Source organism: Coenobita brevimanus, chromosome 55 (assembly GCF_032717465.1).
Source record: "Coenobita brevimanus isolate Jiangsu-jjx chromosome 55, ASM3271746v2, whole genome shotgun sequence".
Lineage (NCBI taxonomy): Eukaryota > Metazoa > Arthropoda > Malacostraca > Decapoda > Coenobitidae > Coenobita > Coenobita brevimanus.
Window position 1 is genome coordinate 63671803 of NC_137008.1, and position 21714 is coordinate 63693516.

At 43.2% G+C, this 21714-nt stretch overlaps 2 protein-coding genes across 2 annotated transcripts in view; both read right to left on the reverse strand.

The window, feature by feature from the left end:
* Positions 1-8986: 8986 nt before the first annotated feature.
* LOC145401351 (triokinase/FMN cyclase-like) lies at positions 8987-20191 on the reverse strand. The gene is made up of 12 exons (XM_080273675.1): positions 20057-20191; positions 19423-19525; positions 19126-19236; positions 18864-18952; positions 18349-18444; positions 15785-15991; positions 14127-14301; positions 13661-13893; positions 12579-12738; positions 11786-12042; positions 10209-10339; positions 8987-9101 (listed from the first exon to the last, which is right to left on the reverse strand). The coding sequence occupies exons 1-12, from the start codon at positions 20156-20158 to the stop codon at positions 8987-8989; spliced, it is 1779 nt and encodes a 592-aa protein (XP_080129801.1). The 5' UTR covers positions 20159-20191.
* The window catches only part of LOC145401354 (uncharacterized), a 162134-nt gene continuing 160328 nt past the window's right edge, over positions 19909-21714 (reverse strand). The window contains exon 3 of the mRNA XM_080273679.1: positions 19909-19919. The gene's annotated coding sequence lies outside the window, so the exon portion shown is untranslated. The remainder of the gene's footprint in view (positions 19920-21714) is intronic.

A 21714-nucleotide genomic window follows, 5' to 3' on the forward strand; every position in this document is an offset into this window, starting at 1 on the left:
GTCCGAAGTTAGTCTACCACAGTCCATTACATTTGAGGGTAGATGCACAGCCTACTTCGCGTGGTGGCATGACAGGATCGAAAGGCCTTCAGTCACCTCCTGGGGATTAGAACCTATGGAGGGCCGTCAGCCCGACCGGAGTGCCCTGACTCCCAGAAAATCAGACCCCTCAGCTGAACCCCACGCCAATAAACCAGTGCGGGCCGAACCATCCAATTTCACCGCATGTATTCAATTTATTTTTATCATTTCCAAAACTCCGCGGCAGCCATCTCATACATTTAAAAAAATGAAAAAAATATATATATATGAAACGAATCACATAATATTCACAAGTTTATTACGTAACTGAGAATGCTGGCGTGAATCAATTCCCGGCAGGATAATTCAATTTTTTTCCGTCCTGTGCTGGGGTAAACCACGCGTTAGGTCAGTCCTGCCTAACCACTGTTATACGCCCAACTTTTCGTGGTAATATTTGATGAGGTCTCCATTAATACCGTATGATTATTTATTATTATTATTATTATTATTATTATTATTATCATTATTATTATTTCATTCCAATTTTTCCATCATTTCATTCCATTTTTCCATTATTTCATTCTTGGCTGACCCCCAACCGTTCTATCAAGTCTGGTTCAAACAGTTCAAAAGAGCCTGAGGTATATGGCCAAATCTTTCCCCTTGCCTTTTTATCTTGATCACCCTTTTCGATCAAAATTTATTCATTTCTTCCTCTGACGGCTCTCAAGCAATGTTCCAGATCTGATGAAACTGCATTCAGTAATTTTTCCATAATGTTGCTAAAAGACAAGTAAACAGACAGACAAGCTAACAAACAGACAAGTAAACAGATAGACTTGCAAACAGACAGACAGACAAGCAAACAAACAAACAGACAAGCAAGCAAACAGACAATCAAACTGACAGACAAGCAAAAAAATGGACAGACAAGCAAACAGACAAACAAACAGACAGACAAGCAAGCAAACAGACAAGCAAACAAACGGACAGACAAGCAAACAGACAGACAAACAAACAGACAGAGAAGCAAACAGACAGAGAAGCAAACAGACAGACAAGCAAACGAACAGACAAGCAAACAAACAGAAAAGCAAACAAACAGACAGACAAGCAAAAAGACAGACAGAGGAGCAAACAAACCCAGCTAAACACATTACATCCTCGTGAAAGACATTATTCAGGAAACAGTGAGAAACGTAAGAGACGCATAGCTTGTGCAGTCTCTCTTCCTCAGCGATTTATCTTGCAGAATACCGGGACACCTTTTTACCCCCTAGTTCATTATGAAAGCAAACTAAGTCGATACCAGAAATACGGAAATAAAGTCATAGATTTTATCAGGGTGTACTATGCATACTAAGTCACTAAAGAAACGGTGTTACGACGCCCATGTCACTTAGAATGCGTCCCTATGTCCGAATTCGATCCCACTGTGGCATGTCCTCACCCATCACTCAGGTGTAATAATTTTTCAGACCTCCATGTGCCTGTATCAGTGACGCTATCAGTCAAACGTCAGCATCAGTCACCTCAACACAATATATGAGAGCCAGTCACTATGTCGCCAAAAAATATGACGTCATTTATCTGTCTATCACTCTATCTATCTATCTATTTGATGTAATGGGGGCGCCTGCCATCCATTAACCTGATGTACTGCTACCGTCAAATGGCTCTACACTGAATGATAAGCCAAATGGTTTCTATAAGTCTCGGAAACCATTTATTGCGTTGAGCGGAAACCATGGAACCACACAGAAGCCTCGTGCTCTAGTGGGTTAAGTCGCTCGAAACCAGTTGTGGCCCACGAGGATTTACACCAGAGTGGAACTGGGGTCGATTGCTCACATAATGATACTCAGGCGGAAAGCAACTGGTTACTCTAGCCTTAAAACAACTTAGTCCCGGAACCGTACGCTACTGACGGGACAGTACAGAAATTTATGCTATATAAGACTATTTTTTATCTTCAGGTGGGCTTACATCCGGACAATTACAGATCTCTCAGACTGACTGATGTATACGGTATGAGTCGCTCCATCAGGTACGCTGTAAGTTATAGTTTCGCAAAGATGACACACTTCAGAAGATACTCTGTGTGTAGTCAGCAAAGAACCAAGAACCATGTAATGCAAACGATGATTAGGGAACAGAAGCTACACATTCCCCCATCCTCTCACACTCTCCTTGGCTACTTTACTCACCATTCTCCTCGACAAAATTCCTAATCACTAACACCACTATCCTTTCACACCATCACCACCATTCTCTCTTACCTTCACGCACATCACATTCCCACTATTACCAACGCCACTCGTCCTCACACCAGCATCTCCTCACACCCCCACAATCACCATCATCATACCTCCCAACCACCATCCCCCACACTACCACCATCACCACCCACATCATCACCATGCTCTCACATTCTTCTACAGTACGTTCACCTTCACCACAATCTACACCGCCACAATCGAACCAAGACGAACCCAAATCATTATTCCTCTCCCCCGCCGCCAGACTTTGCATAATAATCGCAGTAGAATGAAGGAATTTAATGGAGGTACTGAGAGCCAAGCCAGTCATTCCGCGTTATTTAACACCCAAGGCAAACAACTTTACGCTGATGCACTGTTCTTCGCCTCATTTCCCTAAGCCATTGCGCCCGAGAAAGTGGGTCTTTGATTAAGATTCTTGCTACTGTGACGCCGTGCTGGAGAGGAACACCTTCGCGTGGCGGCACCGATATGACAGGGTGGATCCACTGCCTGGTTATACAAACGCCCCGCATTTCCTCCCTATACCCCATAAGAAGAATGGTTAAGTGCAAGTGGAGGGTAATTTCAGCCTGCAGTCCACCAGATTCACGTTTACATGTGCCTGGGGGTTTCACTACTACTACTATTACTACTACTGCTACTACCACTACTACCCGTACTAATACTACTACTATTACCACCATCAGTACTACTACTATTGCTACTACTACTACTGTGACGTCCGTAATTTACATTCTTGGTATTCACTGACGGTTTTATTCAGCTCAGCAGAGAGTTTTTAAAATGGAGACTTTTCGAACTGGAGGGGTTTGATACAGCCTTTCATTAACTCCCTTCACTGCCGTCCATCATTCCTCAGCTGAATAAAACCGTCCGAAGTAGCAACAACAAACCAAAATAATAAATCATAGTAAAGATCAATTTCGGTGCAAATAATTTCACACTGATGCACTGCTGCTCGCCCCATTACGCTTGGCCGTGGAGCTGGAGGAAGAGTGTGTATATTATTTGTTTGAGCCTCTTGCTACAGTGGCGTAAACTTTATGCTTGATACTGACAGACGGTTTTATTCAGCTAAGGATGTTTTTCTCGGACTGGAAAGGTTAGATTAGGTTTGAATTAATTTAATTAGGTTAGGTTTAAGTTAGGTTAGATAAAGCAAAGTAACATTCCAATAAAAAAGCTAATTCAGGCAAAATGATACTAGCAAAATGTAAGGTCAAAATATGAGTTAAAAGCTGTTAAAAGTTACGCTAAAGTTAACTGTAAAGCTGAATGCTAGTTAATTTAAAACAAAAAAGTCATAAGAAACTATCTATATATATATCTATTGCCAGACGCCTTAATCCCGTAAGAGGTGGCCACAAACAAATCGCCTCCATGTCGCCCTGTCCCCCGCCATTTCATTGCCCTGCTCCCAGCCCAAACCCCCTCTCTCATATACCTCTCCACTCCATCCCTCCATTTCATCCTTGGCCTACTCCTCCCTCCCCCCCCCTCCACCTTACTCACAAACACTCTCTTCGTCAGTAAAAAGTTAAGAGTTACAAAAGTCAAGCATTCAAGATTCTGTACGCTATGCAAAGCCACATAAGTCCATCATACTCAAATTTTCGTAAACGGATTGCAGGTGCATCGGGTCAGATTTGTCCTGGGCGCCAAAAATCACTAAATAAAACTCAAGCTTACAGGGAACTACTCGTGAAAAACTGAGAACTGGTGGTCCCTCCGCCCGCTTGTCTCCCAGAGCGGCTTAAAGAGAGACCGCCAAAATGTTAGAGTTTCCCTTACATACATAATACGTTTTTGCAGCCTCCAGACGATTTTATTCTGCTTAGGCGAGACGGTTTTTGAGCTCGAGGAATTAGATATAGCCCTCATGAACCTCTTAAATACGAAAGGTATTCCTTATCTCAGCGCAGTCGTCTGGGGATAGCAGGAAAAAATTACTTTCATCCAACAAACCACAGAATTACAATGAGTATTAACCCCTTCTTGTAATGACTCCAGTTAGTTCTTACTATCTCCAGACGATTTAATTTAGTAGAAGAGGCTTTTAGTACATGGGGGAAGGGGTTACACGTAGCCTTCATTAACCCCTTCACTCAAGGTCTTTCCGATCTTGAACATAATCGTCTGGAATTAGCAAGGAAGAAATAAATGCAATTAAAAAACACGTCATCGCACTGAAGGAATTAAACCAGAGATTGCGATGAGGCAAGCAGACTCCTACTCTTCCATGTAAACTCTTGGAAACACGTGACATATGGAACTGGAATATTCTTGCTACATCCAGACGACTTTCTTCATCTCAGGGGACACTTTTTGTAATGAGGGGGATCAGTGATGACTGTACCCAACCCCTCTGGACCAAAAAGTCTCTCCTATACTGATAAATCTTAATACAGTACCTCTTCTCCCTCCTTCCTCCCCTCTTTCCACCCTCCGGCTCTCTCCACAACTTTCATCCTCCGCTCTCCTCACTTCTCTTTTCCCCCCTCCCTATCCTCCTAATCCCTCTCCATCTCTCCTCCTTGTCCCTTCCCCCATTTCTCTTCACATCTCCCCCTCTTCCTCTCTCCCCTTTCCCATCTCTTCCCCCTCCCTATCCCCCTAATCTCGCCTTTAAATCTCCACCTAATGTTCCCCTTCCCCTTACTGGTTGAACGAGGAAGCTATCACAGCCCTACAAATGGAGGAATTTTTAGTCTGTTTAAGCTGTTTCCGTTGAGATACGAGAGAGAGAGAGAGAGAGAGAGGGGGTGGGGGGAGGGGGAGTAGAAGCATCTCTGGTATTCCGTGGTTTCGCCCTTTTAGAGAACAGTGCAAAAATTAACAAAATTTTTCAACTGGATGAGACAACTGAATTTATATATAAACTGAAACATACCTGAAAATATGGAAATTAGTGCTACGTACAGTATATACTTCAAAAATAAACAAATATAGTTGTATCCTTTTACTGTCTTGAATTGATCCCCCCCGCCCCCCAAAAAAAGCATCCTACTCTTTCCGTCTCCTTTTTTAAACATTGGATGCAATTTTGAAATACTCTCCCCAAGCTTCTTCATTATTTATATACCCGCTTTTTAGTATCACAGAACAAGTACAGAATTATATACAACATACGATTTTGCAGTGAACAGTTTCGGACATAAATATCGCTCCTTTTCAGTCGAACTATAATGGAACACATAATACAATATTCCGGAAAGTTTTTTGGCGTCTGAAGTTAGCATCAGAGTTTCAAAAGTCATCGTTCACTGTCTCGTATTTTATCATCATGAGGTGGATTAGTATTTATGTCAGCAACTATACATTTGAATGGAATTAAAATTAAATGCTGCGTGCGAACCAGGATAATAATAATTTACCTTTCATTTGCCTAATTTCATTCATCACTTATTAATTTATTTCGTATATGTTGCTTATTTTTCGTCTGAGATGGGAGGGGAGGGGAAGAGCTTTAGTAGTATTACTGTTAATTACTGAGGAAGAAAATGGGTTAAATATTCTACTGAGTCCGTTTGGCAATGATTACATGGTTCAGATTTTTTAAAGACTTTTTAATATCGTTTTCAATAATTATATGAATGTTCTGTGGAAGGGAGCTCATGAATCAGATCAAATGTTTAAATTAAAAAGCAAATCATTTTTCATCTCTTCTTTTTATGAAACGCAAGTACTATTTTCGCATATAATTATCTCCACCAATTCCCGAAAAATAATGATAAAATCGCTTGTTGTTATCAAGGGTTCAGCTAAAAATCTCACCGGGTTGAAAAATTAATGCCAGGGCGACATTAGCTTTCCTTGTGTGTGTGTGTGTGTGTGTGTGTGTGTGTGTGTGTGTGTGTGTGTGTGTGTGTGTGTGTGTGTGTGTGTGTGTGTGAAATATGTAGGAAGTTGAGGTGTATGTGCAAGAATATGAAGTGTGTGATGTGAAGTTCAAATGTGTGCTTAAAACTATATAATCTGTAGCTACTGCACTGTGAAATTAATGAGAGAGAGAGAGAGAGAGAGAGAGAGAGAGAGAGAATGCCCTATCAGATGAAACATGCGTCTTTTTGGCATAACTCAAGAGATATTAATATAACGGTCGAGCAAACACATTTTTTTGTAGACAATGACTACACAGGAACTTACTTCAACACAGATCACTAGCTTTTGTCTCCAAGTATTGCAACACATGACTCACTTCATGACCAACACAATACAGGAGATACTACAAACTTAAAACTCACTTCAAGGGCAACACAACGCTGAAGACATTATAAACGCAACACAAGGCGCGCTATCGGCAACACACGAAACCCAGCACATAACACATTCAGTGCTGTGGCAATAAAAGCACACAAAAGAGCCGACAAAATACAGGACACACTATAGCTGCAACACAAAAATCATAGTAACAGCAACACGCGGAGCAATACACGAGTGGTTCTGGGGCCTGCATCTTCGTCTTCATCGTCTCTTCCTTGCCAGTTCATTTGTAGGTAAAATTTGTACGTAAAATTCCCTTTCCATTTAATATTCTCTTGAATGTTATTTATGAGTTTTTAAATAACGACAGTGTTCTTTAGTAACATACAGTACTGTGTTGTTGACGGTTTGATGTTACAAAAAGCTAGATAAACATTTTACTCGACGAGAATGCGGCCAATGATGCTGAGAGGACTGCTTAACCATACAACACGCGACATAAAACTTAAGGAACACAACACTACTTACAGAACCTAGCACAAAGCCAGATGAGCCACGGTTACTGATATCTGTGGTGGTGGAAGAAGGGCTGTAACACATAACACGCAATACTCAGCACACCGGACACATCACAAAGCCATACTGGGCCCCGGAGTTTGCATCTGTGATTCTGTGGTGGCGGCTGTGGTGGCATCTGGCATCCCTAGCCTACCTGAGTCTCGAACCGCCCGAACCTGTCACAGATTTGTGGCTTCGGATCGTTAGAAATAACCCAATCATTCAGTGTGAGGAAAGGATAGGCGTAGTCAAGGTTTTGCATTTATTTTGATATGGATTTAGTCTGCCGTATTTTTCAGTAACATGCTGTACAGTTACGTGTTCATTTTGCTGGATGCATCATTAACTCCTGATATTAATAATGCTTCGAAACAAAAGCTGTATCGACTGCTCACTATCGCACTTGGATATGACACTTTTTTAAGACTGACATCAAAGAAGAGAAAAAAGTTTTGCTTCCGAGGTAGGTTATAGGACAAATTTACCAGGGTCTAACCAATACATCTTTCCACCCATCTGACGACGTATTATTCATTTTATTCTTGCTAACGCCAGACTGCTTTACTCAAGAATGACCCATTAAAATGATGAAGTTAATTAAGGTCATACCTAATGCTTCCTGCTCGAAAAGTGTACATAGACTGAGTAAAATCGTACAGAAATAGCATGAAGAAAAGATTTTCAAAAAATCTTCTTTGGCCTAAAATGATTCCGTGAACCAAGATTTACAGTTAATCGGTTTTATTATTTTTATTTGACCTCACAACTGTTTATGGATCTTTCACTTTAACTTGATCAAGACTTTCGTCCTTTTCCAGTTGATTCCATGTAGCTCTGTGGAGAGAAAAAAAAAAAAAAAGGTGGCTGAACGCTTCTTCGCGACTAGCATCATACTGTCATGTCATTTTGCTGTTATAAGGCAGTATTCAAAATGAAGGTGTAGTACTTTTACGCCATGTTAGAGAAAAATAGGTAATCATATACTGTAGTCTACCGCTTCACTACCATGACGTCCTTTGCGTTTTTTTACAACAGTTGTCTGAAAATTATCATAACCTAATAACATCTTACTAAACCGACGAAAAATAATCAAACGGAGAGCAATTTCGTTTATTTGGAACTCCAGAAGTGTGAAGGAATTACTGATCAGGACTATGTGATGGCGGTGTTAATGATCTATATCGTGGAAGTAGTGGTGGTGATGTGTGGTGGTGGTGGTGGTGATTAAGTGCTGTACTGTGTGAGTAGAAATTGTGCTTCGTAGTGTTGGTGTTATGTGTAGAGATGTGTGATGGTGGTAGTAGTGGTGGTATGTTATGTGTACAGTAAACAGATTGGGATTGTGGCAGTGGTGGGATTGTGGCAGTGGTGATGTGTGGTGGTGATTATATATGGCAAGGACGGGGTTTGGTTGTGTGGTTACGTTTATAGCTAGGATATTTTGGATATTTTGATGGGTGTGGGAAGAATATGGTTTGTGGATATAGACTGAAGATTTATGTGACTACAGAATGTGAATGTATGTGATTAAGGGATGTGGATGTATGTGGCTGAGAAATGCATGTGGATGTGACTAAGGAATTTGGATCAATGTCCTTAAGGAATATCAATGTATATTTCAAGGAAATGCAGGGGTACTAGGCTAAAATTTATACACCTAAGCAATGTGGATGTATGTTGCTAAGTAATGTGGATGTATGTGGCTAAAGAATGTAGCCGTATGAGACTAGTTAATGTGGAAATATGCGACTAAAGAATGTGAACGATGTGAATGTACTGTATGTGACTCGAGTGTGTGTATGTATGCATATCTGTGGGTAAGGAACGTGATTAGGGAATGTGGATGTATGCTGAAGGAAATGGGATGTCTGCAGCATGGAATGTGGTCACACGTGTCTAGAATATGCAGCTGGACGTGGCTATGATGCAGTGATAGGTGCAGTTGCCAGGGTTTCCAGAAGCAAAGCGACACAGCGGGCACCAGCGTCCTCACCAGTCACCTTCTCTGCCCGCACGTACGTCGCTCGCCCCGCACTGCACAGACAAAGGTACATTAAAACACCCACACACACACACTGTCTATCATTACTCTTTCATGAAGCACAGAAACACATTCCAAAGTTTATAGAAAATTCACTCATTGTCCGGATATTCTCACTGATTCCTCTCCTATCCGTGATTTTTTCAGCTGCACCTTCACCAGACAGACTTCGCTACGAGGGACGCTTCGTGTGCTTAATGAAATCGACAGGCGGAAGCAAGAAGGAAATAGTTTGGCGAGTCATCATAAAGCTGTTACGTTCTAGGAAGAATAAAACTATTCTGCCGTGGCATAAACAACATTGACGGTCGCAAAAACAAAATTCAAAGAGGCCATCATAATGAAAGGTAGCAATTTAGCGATTCAGAACGCATACGTAGACAATATAATCTATTTTATGAGAAACCTGTTAAATATGATACTCAACCCCTTCGATACGGTGGTCCATTTTTATTTGTTTTTATTTTTTTACTCTTGACACTGCCAGATATTTTCCTCAGTAGAAGACAGTGCCCAAATAAATACAGGGATGAATGAAGGCTGAATCTTATCTCCACAGTGTTGAAAGCCTCTCCCAAACTTGATTAAAATAATATTCAGCTGACATCCCCTTTTGAGCAAGTTAATGAATTCCGTGATCCAGAGTTTTTTTTCTTTACTCCCATATCTAGTGAGCTTATTTCACCCACGCTAGACTTTTTCCATTAAAAAAAGGGGGAAAAAAGAAAAAACATGGCGGAGAGAGAGAGAGAGAGAGAGAGAGAACAATCCAGCTTAGCACGACGCTTCATCAGCTTTAATTACTAGCAAAAAGTTTTAATCATTCTAAAAAATTCCTGCTACATTTTTCCCCTCTACGCTTTGTGTGTTGGAGGATAACTGAACTTGACTTAATAAGCAAGAGGATTTATATTTCTTACTGAGGCGGTCAGTTACCTTTACCTGGAATGATTCACACTGTTTAAGAGAGAGAGAGAGAAACTGTCACTCTACCTATAGACACCAATATATCTATCAATCTATGTACCTCTCTCTATATATCTATCTATCTAGGTAACGTCGACAGCCATGCACTAAAAAGTTTGCCCTTACGACCGTACCGTGCTTTCATGCCTGCCGTCCTCTTGGCTCCCTGGTCTGCCGCCGTTGCCATGTTCCTCAGTACGGTACGGAGTTCCTGGTCATCCTCAGCCGCCTCCAACCCCTCCAGGGCCGGCACAAGAGCGTCCAGCTGCAGGAGGTTTGGTTTGGTTGGGTTGGGTTGGGTTGGGTTGAGTTGAGCTGAGTTGAGTTGATCTGAGTTGGTCTGGTTTGGTTTGCTTTGGGTTGGGTTAAGTTGTTCGTTTGGTTTGGCTTGGGTTAGATTAGGTTAAGTTAGGTTGGGATAGGTTAGGTTAGGGTGGATTGAGTTGGGTTGGGTGGGGTTAGGCTAGGTTTAGTTTAGTTAGCTTTCGTTAAATTATGTTATGTGACTGGATGATGGTGACGATATTTGGACTCTCCGGTGGGGCTACTTCGTCCAGACGAGTGATTTGGTGCTCGCTCCACAGTGCTGTCATATAAGGAACAAACATCAACTACAACTCGGATGACATCCTTCATTGGTTACATCCGACTGGAGCTCCTTAACCCACTCGATCACTACCAAACATCCTTATAGTTATAGAGTTACCACCCAGAGCAGTAAAAGGTGTCCTTAAGACACTAGCGTTCTTTTGGCTTGTCACTCGGTATAGACTCACCTCAAGATAGCACCACACAAAGTCAGTGGATGGTGGGCGCACCCACATACCGCCGATGACATTTCATGTTGAAAATAGTTGAGTGACATTTCTCAACTTCGGAAAAATGCGGAAACAAGGTTCTCATAACCTTTCCCGGACAAAGACAAATAAAAAATTGGAACCGGCAGTATTGGGAAAAACTCTGGACGTGAGGAAGTTTAGCCTAAGATGCAGATTTCGCCCAACTTGCTAAGAAAAGTGTAGGAAAATACGAAGTTGGTGGGTCGAGATGCACGAACAAACTTACGACCAACTACCTCTCGTAACTCAGACTTCTTTTATGCAGTAGGACAAGGAGAGAGGAGTGCTGGTTTTTGTCATGTCTCTTGTCCTTCCTGTATTAAACAAATCATAGTTAGACTTGGAATGGATGATAACTTTGCCTGTGAATCAACGTCTTGGCTTACAGATTTCGGTTCTGATGCTTTTGATGTCTTTCCAATACAAATGGATCGCAGTTACGAGAGGTTGTTGTTCGTGTGATTGTAAATACGGGTCCTGAACGTTCACTTCCTGGTCGTTGCACGGGAAAAGCTCCAATCAGAATATTAATATTTTTAGTGACAACATTCCTTTACATAAAATGCAAAAAGCGTTACCATCATTTTCTATCATCATCTGTCTTCCTACAAGCACACCCTACTACTATCAATTGTCGTGTATTGGGGAGGGGTATCTTCACGTGGCGGCACCGACATAGCTGGAAGGATCCGCTGCCTGATTATGCAAACGCCCCTCAGTTCCCTCCCTATCCCCTGAAAGGAGGTTGGACTACAGGAGGGGGCAACTTCAGCCTGCGGTCTATTGGGTTCACATTCAGATGAGCCTGGGATTACATTTACTGCTGCCACTACCTGTTATCATGAATCTCCCTACCATCATGCACCCCCTACCATGGTTCTGTCTCCTGGCGCTGCACCACCATACTTCTTAACCGCCTCCACCCCAGCCCTCAGCGCTTCAGCCCAGATACGGGTGTGGTGGGTGTGCTGGGCGTGCTGGGCGGCGAGGCGGGCGGCAGCTGCTGTGAAGAGAATGGAGTAAATCCCGCCCGAACACCCGCCCATACTGCTGCCGGCCACCTCGCCCACCACAGACAGCACCTGCCCTGGTTCACGCATGTGCAGGCTACTCATGGCCTTCGACAGAGCTGGAAACGTAATGGATTTTCATTAGAGGGCAACACCAACATCTCATATAAACTACTGCATTATCTATTATCTTTTTTTTTTTCCTTCACAATCAGAAGCTTAGGGACTCCAGTGCAGGCTATTCTGCCCCGCCATGTAGGGCGTGGTTGAGCATAAAAACACCCCTTACTAATACCATTATGCCAATCATGAAAGACCGCCTTAACATGTATAATCTTACTGTTGCGCCTTGTTCTATACAGACTAAGATCCCTTACCCCTTTCAGCTCTATTGGTGGTCAAGTGTTGACATACTGGAGGGTCGATTTGACTAGCATTCAGGGAGATTCATTCATACCTCATAACTAAGGCTTAGCAAAGTTCACGCTATTACGGCTTAATATTCATGGTGTTAGTGTCCCAGTTCTACCAGATAAACACAAACCAACTATAATGAAAATAAGGACTAAAATTCGTCATTAAATGACATCAGCCGAACTGTTCAAAGTGTGCACAAACCTGACTGACAAAGATGGGAACATAGGATGGGCCTTACCTTTGACCCCCTGCAGGAAGGTGGAGCCGCAGTCGCCGTCGCCACACTGGGAGTCGAGGGCGTTGAGGGCGGCCTCGTGTTTGCCCATCCCGTCCACCACCGCCTCCAGGCACGCCCGCACACGCCCACCCTCCGCTTCGCTCAGGGTGTAGCCGCTGCCCTGGTATTAAGTACACGAGTTGGATTCAATGAGCAGCTTACGAACTGCTTATATTGATGTGTGTGTGTGTGTGTGTGTGTGTGTGTGTGTGTGTGTGTGTGTGTGTGTGTGTGTGTGTGTGTGTGTGTGTGTGCGCGCGTGCGTGCGTGCGTGTGCTAGATAAAAAGACGTTTGTAAGCGACAGATGTATGACACTTTTTTTATATATGTTCATTCATTTACTCTTTTGTTTAATTATTGTGTATATTTACATATATTCCTATCCACTACTACAGTCACTATTCATTATCTACCTGTCTATTGATCTATCCATCTGTCTACCTATTTTTCTATCCATCCACACATACACCCATCCATCCATCCAGCTATCAGTCTCCTCACTCTAGCACTTTTTACAATGCAGTTAACGTTGTAATTGCCCTTTCCTAGTGCCACACCCAATCCTTTGAGGCTACGCTAACGCTATTGTATTTTTTGTGTCCTGTGAACCGAGAGGTATTACAAAATTCCCAGGACAGGCAATACAGCGCCTTTGTAACCTGTCATTTTTATCTGTGTAAGTGGATTTGTAGCTTGTTTTACTGAGCTTTCTGTCAACTTTGTTTTTAATACTATATTTTCAGTTTTCTTTTTCTCTCTCCTAGACACCCTATTAGTCAGTGGGAGATCGAATTTGGAAGATGATGGCGATGTCTATGAGAATAATGATGATGATGATGATGATGATGATGACAAAGACGATGACTACGATGACAGCAAAGACAACGATGATGATGATGGCAAAACTAATAACAATAATGACGATGACGATGAAACTAATGACGACAGTGCATATAATGATAACATGATAACGACGAGGAAGAAGACGACGACAAAGATGATAGTAACGATGACCATAATAAATCTAAAATTAACGCCTCACCATCTTGGCTAAGACCGGCGGAGGAGAAAGGTCAGGCACCCTCAGCTCCTCCTTCAGGGCCTCCTCCGGCATGAGGTAGGGGGCGGGCCAGGCGGGGGCAGTGGTGGGGGCGTCAAGGAGGTCAAGCCATGAGGGGTCCGCCAGCCTAAGGACAGACACGTGGAACCCCCTCATGTCCAGGCTGGTCATGAGGGGGCCTGGGTACACCCTCACTACCTCCACACCGCGTTTACCTGGGGGAAAAACACACAGGTGGAGTTGGAGTTCGATTTAGTGTGCTCGCTCTCTCTCTCTCTCTCTCTCTCTCTCTCTCTCTGTTACATATTTATTTTGAGAGGCAGATGGATAGATAGATATATACTGATGGACAGACAGATAGATATATAGATAGACAAACAGACAAAACAGGCAGAGAGGCTAATAAACAGACGAACAGATACTGATAAAAATCCACGTGGACACTAACACAGCTGCCTGACGACCTCCACGGTAAGGTTGGCCACCTCCATCTGAGTGAGACAGCCCAAGTTGTTCACCATGATGGCCACTTTATCCCCCGGGGCAAGGGCCAGGCGAGAGGCAGAGTCATCACGAGTCAACTGAGTCAACATGGCCCTCACTACCTCACGCGGAGACCCAGCCTGTGCCACACAAGTTAGGTTAGGTTAGGTTAAATTAGGTTAGGCTGGTTAAGTTTGGTTTGGTTTTGTTCGGTTTGGTTTGATTAGGTTACGGCAGGCTTGGTTCGGTTCGGTTCGGTTGGGACTGGTTTTGTTAGAGTAGGTTTTGGTCGGGTGGGTTTGGCTGGGTTAAGTTTGGTTATGAGTCGGTTTTGGTCGGGTCGGTTAGAGTGGGTTAGGTTTCGTTTGTATGAATTAGGATAGGTTATGTTATGTTGTGTTAGGCTAGGTTACATTCAATTAAGTTAGGTTTAGGCAACGTTAGGTCAGGTTAGGTAAGGTCTGGCAGAAAGGTCGCATTTGATTATCTAACTTATCATACATTAGGCGTGGTACAAATTTAATGTGCTTAATATATTAGAAAACAGTAACACATGTGCAGTAGCAAGCCCTTAGATGTAGTTTTCAATTCCATACAGTTTGTTGTAGTACTGCCGACGTGTAACATCTACTGCAACTTCATGAATATTTCCTATAACTCCACAGCCAGTACTTCAGAGAGAAGGCAGTTTCTCTGTATTTGCGCTGTTCTACAGGAAAAGGGTGACTTGAAACAGTAAAAGTGCAGAGCAGAGGGTAGATGTGTACTTAAACCCAGGATTCCGTAACTTTTCTACTTTATTCTTGCTACAGACGATTTTATTCAGTTGATTTTTTTTTTTTTCGAACAGGTGGGGTTAGATATAGCCTTCATTAATCTCGTCACCACAAGCGGTCAATCTTTAATCTGAATAAAATCGTCTGGAGGAATTGAGAATAAAATGGTATATATCTTTTTGTAATCATCTATCTGTTCGTTATCATCTACACATTATATTTATGACATTTAGTGTGATAACCTGTCGTATTATCATTTAGTGACTAGAATAATGGGTGTATTTTACGAGACTCCTTTATAAAAATCCATCCAAAAGATTTATAGAAGGAATTACAGGCGGCAGGCGAGTGTGGCTTGGTGTAATTTAGATCTGTTGTGATGTGATTGATTTTGCTATTATCTGAATGTGGGTTTGTGTGGTATGGTAAGGGAAACCAATGGGAGGTGATGTAGTGTGGTGAAGCGGTCTAAGGTAGTGTGGTGATGTGAGTCAATGTGAGAGGATGTGGCGGTGTGGTGGTGTGGTGAGGCAATGTAGTGGGATGATGGTGTGGTGAGGCGGTGTAGTGAGGTGATGGTATGATGAAGGCAGTTTGGTGGTGTGGCACTGTGCTGTGATAGGGTGGTGTGATGTGGTAGTGTGGTGTGTCAGTGTGGTGTGATAGTGTGGTAGTATGATGTGCCAGTGTGGTAATGTGGTGTGGTAGAGTACTATGGTGATAATAATGCGATGTGTTGGGGTGGTAGTGTGATGTGTCAGTGTGTTAGTGTATTGTGGTAGTGAGGCAACATGGTACAGCAGTATGAGGTGATATGGTAGTATGTGGTGTGGAAATGATTACTTACCTTGATAGTAGCTGCACCCTGCTCCCCGTGCACGCCCAGTCCCAACTCCAGCCGTCCCTCCCCCACGGTGAACAGTGGCTGTGTGGCCCCCGGCAGGCGACACCCGCTGGCCGCCACCCCGATGGTCCCCGTGTTTTCCCCCAGGCGACGACACGTGGCCATGGCTTCGCTCAGGCTGGCCCCACGCTCCACAAGGGCACCAACGATCTGTATAGTCAGGAAATTCTCATCGAAAGTATTCCAATACTCCTTAACCTGGGCTAAAATCCTCGTCATAAGGGGTGCGCTTTTATAATATTTACTATTTTCACTATAACATGGTCTAAATGTTCAACTCTCCACCTTGAATGCTCAGCTGTGACAGAATATTAAAAGTAGAATACGATGCTTGCCACGAATGCTACGGGAAGGATGCAAGGGAGTAGTATTATACTATCACTATGATACGGGAAATGAGTAGCAGAAGTGATGTATTAGGCGAACCTTTATCCCCTACCGCACCACAAGGTCTCCCCACACTCCCCTACTCTGACAAAACAGGTAGGAAATAGGTAACATATATTATCATCATCTCCACCCAGTATCCCACGCTGGCATGAGGTACGGCGATGTCAAATAACTGCTCTTTGAACTCACTGGGGACATGAACAGAGAAAAGACCCCCCCAGACAACACTTCCCCCTTTACTGTGCCGTGGTATATTCTTCATTTCGTTCGCTGTAACTTGGCTGAGATTTTCGTCCTTTCTGCAGCTTAGTTCATATTACTCATTGACAGAAGAAGACAGGACTGCCACTCGCGCTACTTTACCTCACGAAAATTACCAACCCATTTCAGGTACGTGTAGTTAGACTGTAAGGTCGATTCGACAAGTAACCAAGGAGAATTACTCCTGCCTTATAACTAAGGCTCGTCGAATTTCATGTAGCCACGATTTAGTATTTTAAAAAATGGGGATCGTCAAGTTACAGCAGGTTAAACCAAAGCGCTTACAGTTTTCTACATAGTCAGACCACAAATGCAGTGCTGACAGCCATTTGCAACACTGCTAGGCATGGAATATTTTACGAGGGAAATTTGAAAAGTGCAAGTTGCTATATACTGCCCAAGTTTCATAATAGACTCTGCAGTTTAAACCCTCCCGTGACCGCATTTCCTCTGGTATTTTATTCTAGTTTACCTCAGGCTATTTTATTCAGCTGAGTCATAGGAACCTGTGTTGCAGTTTAAACCCTACTCATGCTTGTCTCTTCTTTAGCATTATATATCCTGCCAACACAAGGCTTTTTCATTCATCTGAGTCATAGTAGGCTGGGGATGTTACTGTCATCAGTAACCCTCTCACGGTCGGCAGAGTTCTTGTATTCTGTTCCACATAACTTCGGACGATTTTATTCAGCTGAGAGTGAGTCACAGGAGCCCCAGTGTTAACCCCTTCAGCCCGAGCATACGTCATTTTCATTTTATTCCTGAAGGGGTTAATGAAGGCTGTATCTCTACCCACCAGTTCGAAAAGTCTCTCTCAAGCTGAGTAAAATCTTCAGGAAATAGCAAGAATAAGATACGAAATTCCCTCCTCTCCCTCTCTCTCTCCTCCAGTTCGAGAAGTCTTTCCTAACCTGATTAAAATAGCCAGCAGATGGCAAAAACAAAATAAAGACGACGTCCTATATCTGAAGGTGTTAAACTGATGTCCCCGCCCTTCATCTACTCCTTTTACACTAACTTGCCATCTCTCCATCATCAGTGTTTGAATGCACGGATACGTTGGCACTAGAATATGATGCCTGTCACGAAGAAGAGCTCTAGAAAGGATGTAGAGTCGCAGTATTGCCTTCATCTGCCACTGAGCTACATGAAACAGGCTGCAGAAGTACGAAAATCTGGGTCAAGTTTGAGTAAAGAATAAAAATACGTGAGCTCAGTGTGTACAATTATCCTTCCAATATTTAACAGAACTAAAGAGATAGGGAGAACATAGTCAGTCCTTATTACCATTACGCGAGGACGTATTGCATGTACTTTTCATCCTTGCTGTCTCCTGACGATTTTGCTTGGGAGAAACTTTTTCGAGAGGGAGTGGTTAGAGACAGCCTCCACTGGCCATGTCAATACTATACTCTTTTTACGCTAACCTGGCCTAAAATTGCCATCTCTCCTTCTTGTCCACTTAGTTGTAACGAGAGATTAACAGCAGACTATAATGATGCCAGTCACGAGGAACTGCTATGGAAAGGATTTTGAGCCGTAATATTTTCTTCTTCTGTCACTGAGTAAAATAAGCTGCAAAAGGCCAAAAATTTGGGCCAAGTTAAGACAAAAGGGTTATAGACATCCCTCCCAAGGCTGAATGCTTCCGTCTTGTTGTGGCTTCGTTTGTATTAAAATTGATTCATCGTCTAGATTTGTATCATAAATCCGTGTCCTAAACATGTGACCTATGTGTCTATATCTGTCTAAATCTGTTCTAAATCTAAATCAATGTCCTACATCTAAATGTCATAAATCTGTCTAAATCTACGCCCTAACTCTGTGTCTAAATGTGTCTTAAACCTGGGTCTAACCTTGAAGACGAATATGGTGCCACACAGCCCCCTCCTGCCCGCCGTGCCCTCCACTTGGGTAAGGGCCGAGTCGTCACCGGAGATATACATGTCCACCTAAAGGAAGACCAAAAGTAAGAGGTATTGTTATGGAAATACTGGGCTATCATCATCATCATCATCATCATCATCATTATTATCATCATCATATTCATTTTTCTCTCCTAAGAATGAAGTGAGGCAGAGTCCAAAGAGCAAGGGAAAAAAACCATCATCACCATCAAATTTATCTTTTATGAGAGACAGGGTGAAGCAGGGTCCAAAAAGAAAGAAAAAAACACAACAGGAGTACCAATCAACATCACGCCCAGTGAAACAGATCATGCACTCATCTAATCACCAATCTAGCCCACGGAATCCTGTTGTATGGATGGATTGACATTTTTTTTAATTCATTTTTTCTTTTTATTCATTTTCATTCTTTTTTCTACCTGTCTATTTATTCATTATTTTATTTGAAGGGTGAGGAGACTTACTTTGATCCCTGCAGCTCGGCACCGCTCCACCGCCAGGCCGAAATTAAGACGGTCGCCGGTGTAGTTAAAGACGATGACCAGCACGCCATCTGTTAGAGATCGGAGAAATTGGGAGACAGTGAGTAGAAACAGGGGGAGATGAGGAAGAAATACGAGGGGCAGAGTGGGTAAAAATAGGGGCGAGTTGGTTGAAACAGAGGAATGTGGGTAGAAGTAAGGGTAGAGAGGGTGAGAACTAACAACTGCTGGCGAGTGCACATACCCGGGTTGTCTGTGCCCACGGCGGTGATGGCTGCAGCTACGGCGGCAGGAGGAGGTGAAGCAAAGATATGTCCCGCCACCGACGCCGCCAACATGCCCCCACCCACGTACCCTGCAGAAGGAAACAAGACAGGCATGGAAATATCGCCGATAAACTAGACAGACGTGGAAATATCGCCGGTAAACTAGACAGGCATGGAAATATCGCCGGTAAACTAGACAGGCTTGGAAATATCGCCGGCAAAACAAGTGACAGACAGACTGACAGACAAACACAGACACAGACTGACACACGTACCGGCACAGAAAGGTTCATGTCCCGAGCCTCCGCCACAAACCAGGGCCACTCGCCTTGTCCGCCCTGGTCCACTCACTAACCATCGCCGGTCCACTATCAGACGCTGTAACACGAAAGAATATCATCATCATCATCATCATCGTCGTCGTCATCATCATCACCCTGCCCACTGATGTTCTCTTGCTTGATATTATCAGCAACGTAACATGCAAACTAACCAAACCTAACACCCACAATTCACCACCACAAAATAAGGCACTGCATACACAAGAAATCCTACATTATTAATAAAAATGAGATTACTTTATTCCTTTTTCTTGTGTCAGCCTCAAAAGACCTCTAAACTAGGACTGTGACTTCTTGCCTGGGAGGTGAACCTAACGTTCATATTTGTGCCACCACGTGAAGGCGTCCCTCGCCACCACGGGAAACTGCTACATACCTCCCCAGTAAGGCATCTTTTCCAAATATGGGCAAGACCCACCGCTAACATACTGCTGACCCGCTGCAGACTTACTGATGACCCATTCCTAACCTACTGATGATCCACTGATAATCTACTGATGACCAATTACTGACCTACTCCTGACCCGCTGTTGACTCATTGCTAAACTACTGCTGACCCCAAACTGACCTGTTCTGGGACGAGGAGGAGGCCAGGGTTGGTAGCTGCCACCCCCTCCAGCATCTCGTCCACACACCTCTCGCTGGATGCCAACAGCTGATCACCACTCATTTTCAGCAGCTTCTTGACCACGTCCTACTATTCGCTCGGTCGATCTGTTGGAAGGAAACATAAAAATAAATTTGTTCACAACCCTCTCACCGGATGCCGACAGCGACCACCACTCATTTCCAACAGAGCCTTGACCACCGCCTAATTACTCACCCGGCCGCTCAATTGAAAGAAAAAGAATCAGTCACAGCTGCAAAATGGATACCAAGTAACAGTACCCACCGCTCATCTTTCCGTCAGTACGAGTCCAGTTAATTAAACAACTTAGCATTCAGGATGGAAAGATGGCAGTTTTAGGCCAAGCTAAGGTCAAGAGAGTATAGGTAATGATGAGATGCAAAGGAGGCTTCTAAGCTAGTAAGAACAAGCTCTTCGCTCTCCTGGCAAGAAAAACAAATGATCAAAACTAATGGTGACGTGACCTGGTGTCAAAGTGGTGTCAATGTTGTCACTAAAAACAAAAAACAAAAATATCGTACTGAAGGTACAGTGTATAGACAAAGATGCCATTCACCTTCCAAGCACCCGTTTGGCAGCAGTCTCAACCTTTTTCTGTCCAACTTTAACGCAAGAGTTAACCAATATTCTCAGTCCTTCATGAACGTAACAAGCCAATTCTGGAACTGTCTCTGTCTGTATTTCCTTCTGCCAGTGGCCTCCAATCTGTTAACGCAATGTGTCCAGGCATCTCGAAACGAACGAATCTTGTATTTGGCTCTCTTCTATCTATTTTTCTTGGGGGGGGGGGCGAGAACAATATTGCAGGCTTCTAGCCTGTGGTTCTTCTTCCTTGCCTAAGGGAAAAAGAAAGAAAACAAAGAGGGAGGGAGGAAGTGATCAAAGGTAATGGTAGCTTGGGCGGGTGTCTGTGTGGTGTCAATGTTGTCACTGTACTTGAGTCCTGTTACTGTGGAAGGCACACACACACACACACACACACACACACACACTCCACCCTTTCACACTGACATGCTTTCACGCTGATTGCACATTTCCTGTGGTTCTCGACTGCGGGCCGCTTTTGATCGCAAGGCGCGCACACACACACAAACGCACACACACACACACACACACACACACACACACACACACACACACACACACACACACACACACACACACACACACACACTCGTGGCACTACAGATTTTTTTTGTATAAATATAAGAGCAGCATGTCAAATCATTAAACTAAAGGATAGTTACATGATAAAAATAATTCACGTATATATTAAGTCAAGCCCTTTGGAGATGAAGAAACTGTACAGTATTAAGGATAACAAAAAAAAAAAAAACACACACACACACAACCAAGTATAAATTTGTGATGGGAGACTTAATGAAACAAAGGCAAGAATAAGGTAGATGAGACAGATGAAGGACACACTGAAACAGGTATCCAGAATGCTGAAGGCGACATATTAGTAGAATCTGTAGAAAGGAATAATTTTGGGGTGATGAATGCCCTCTATCAGAAGAAAAAATGTTTGATGTAGACCTGGAATGAACAAATGAAAGAGACTTGGTCCCCTCTTCACTGACAATACCTTCAGTAAG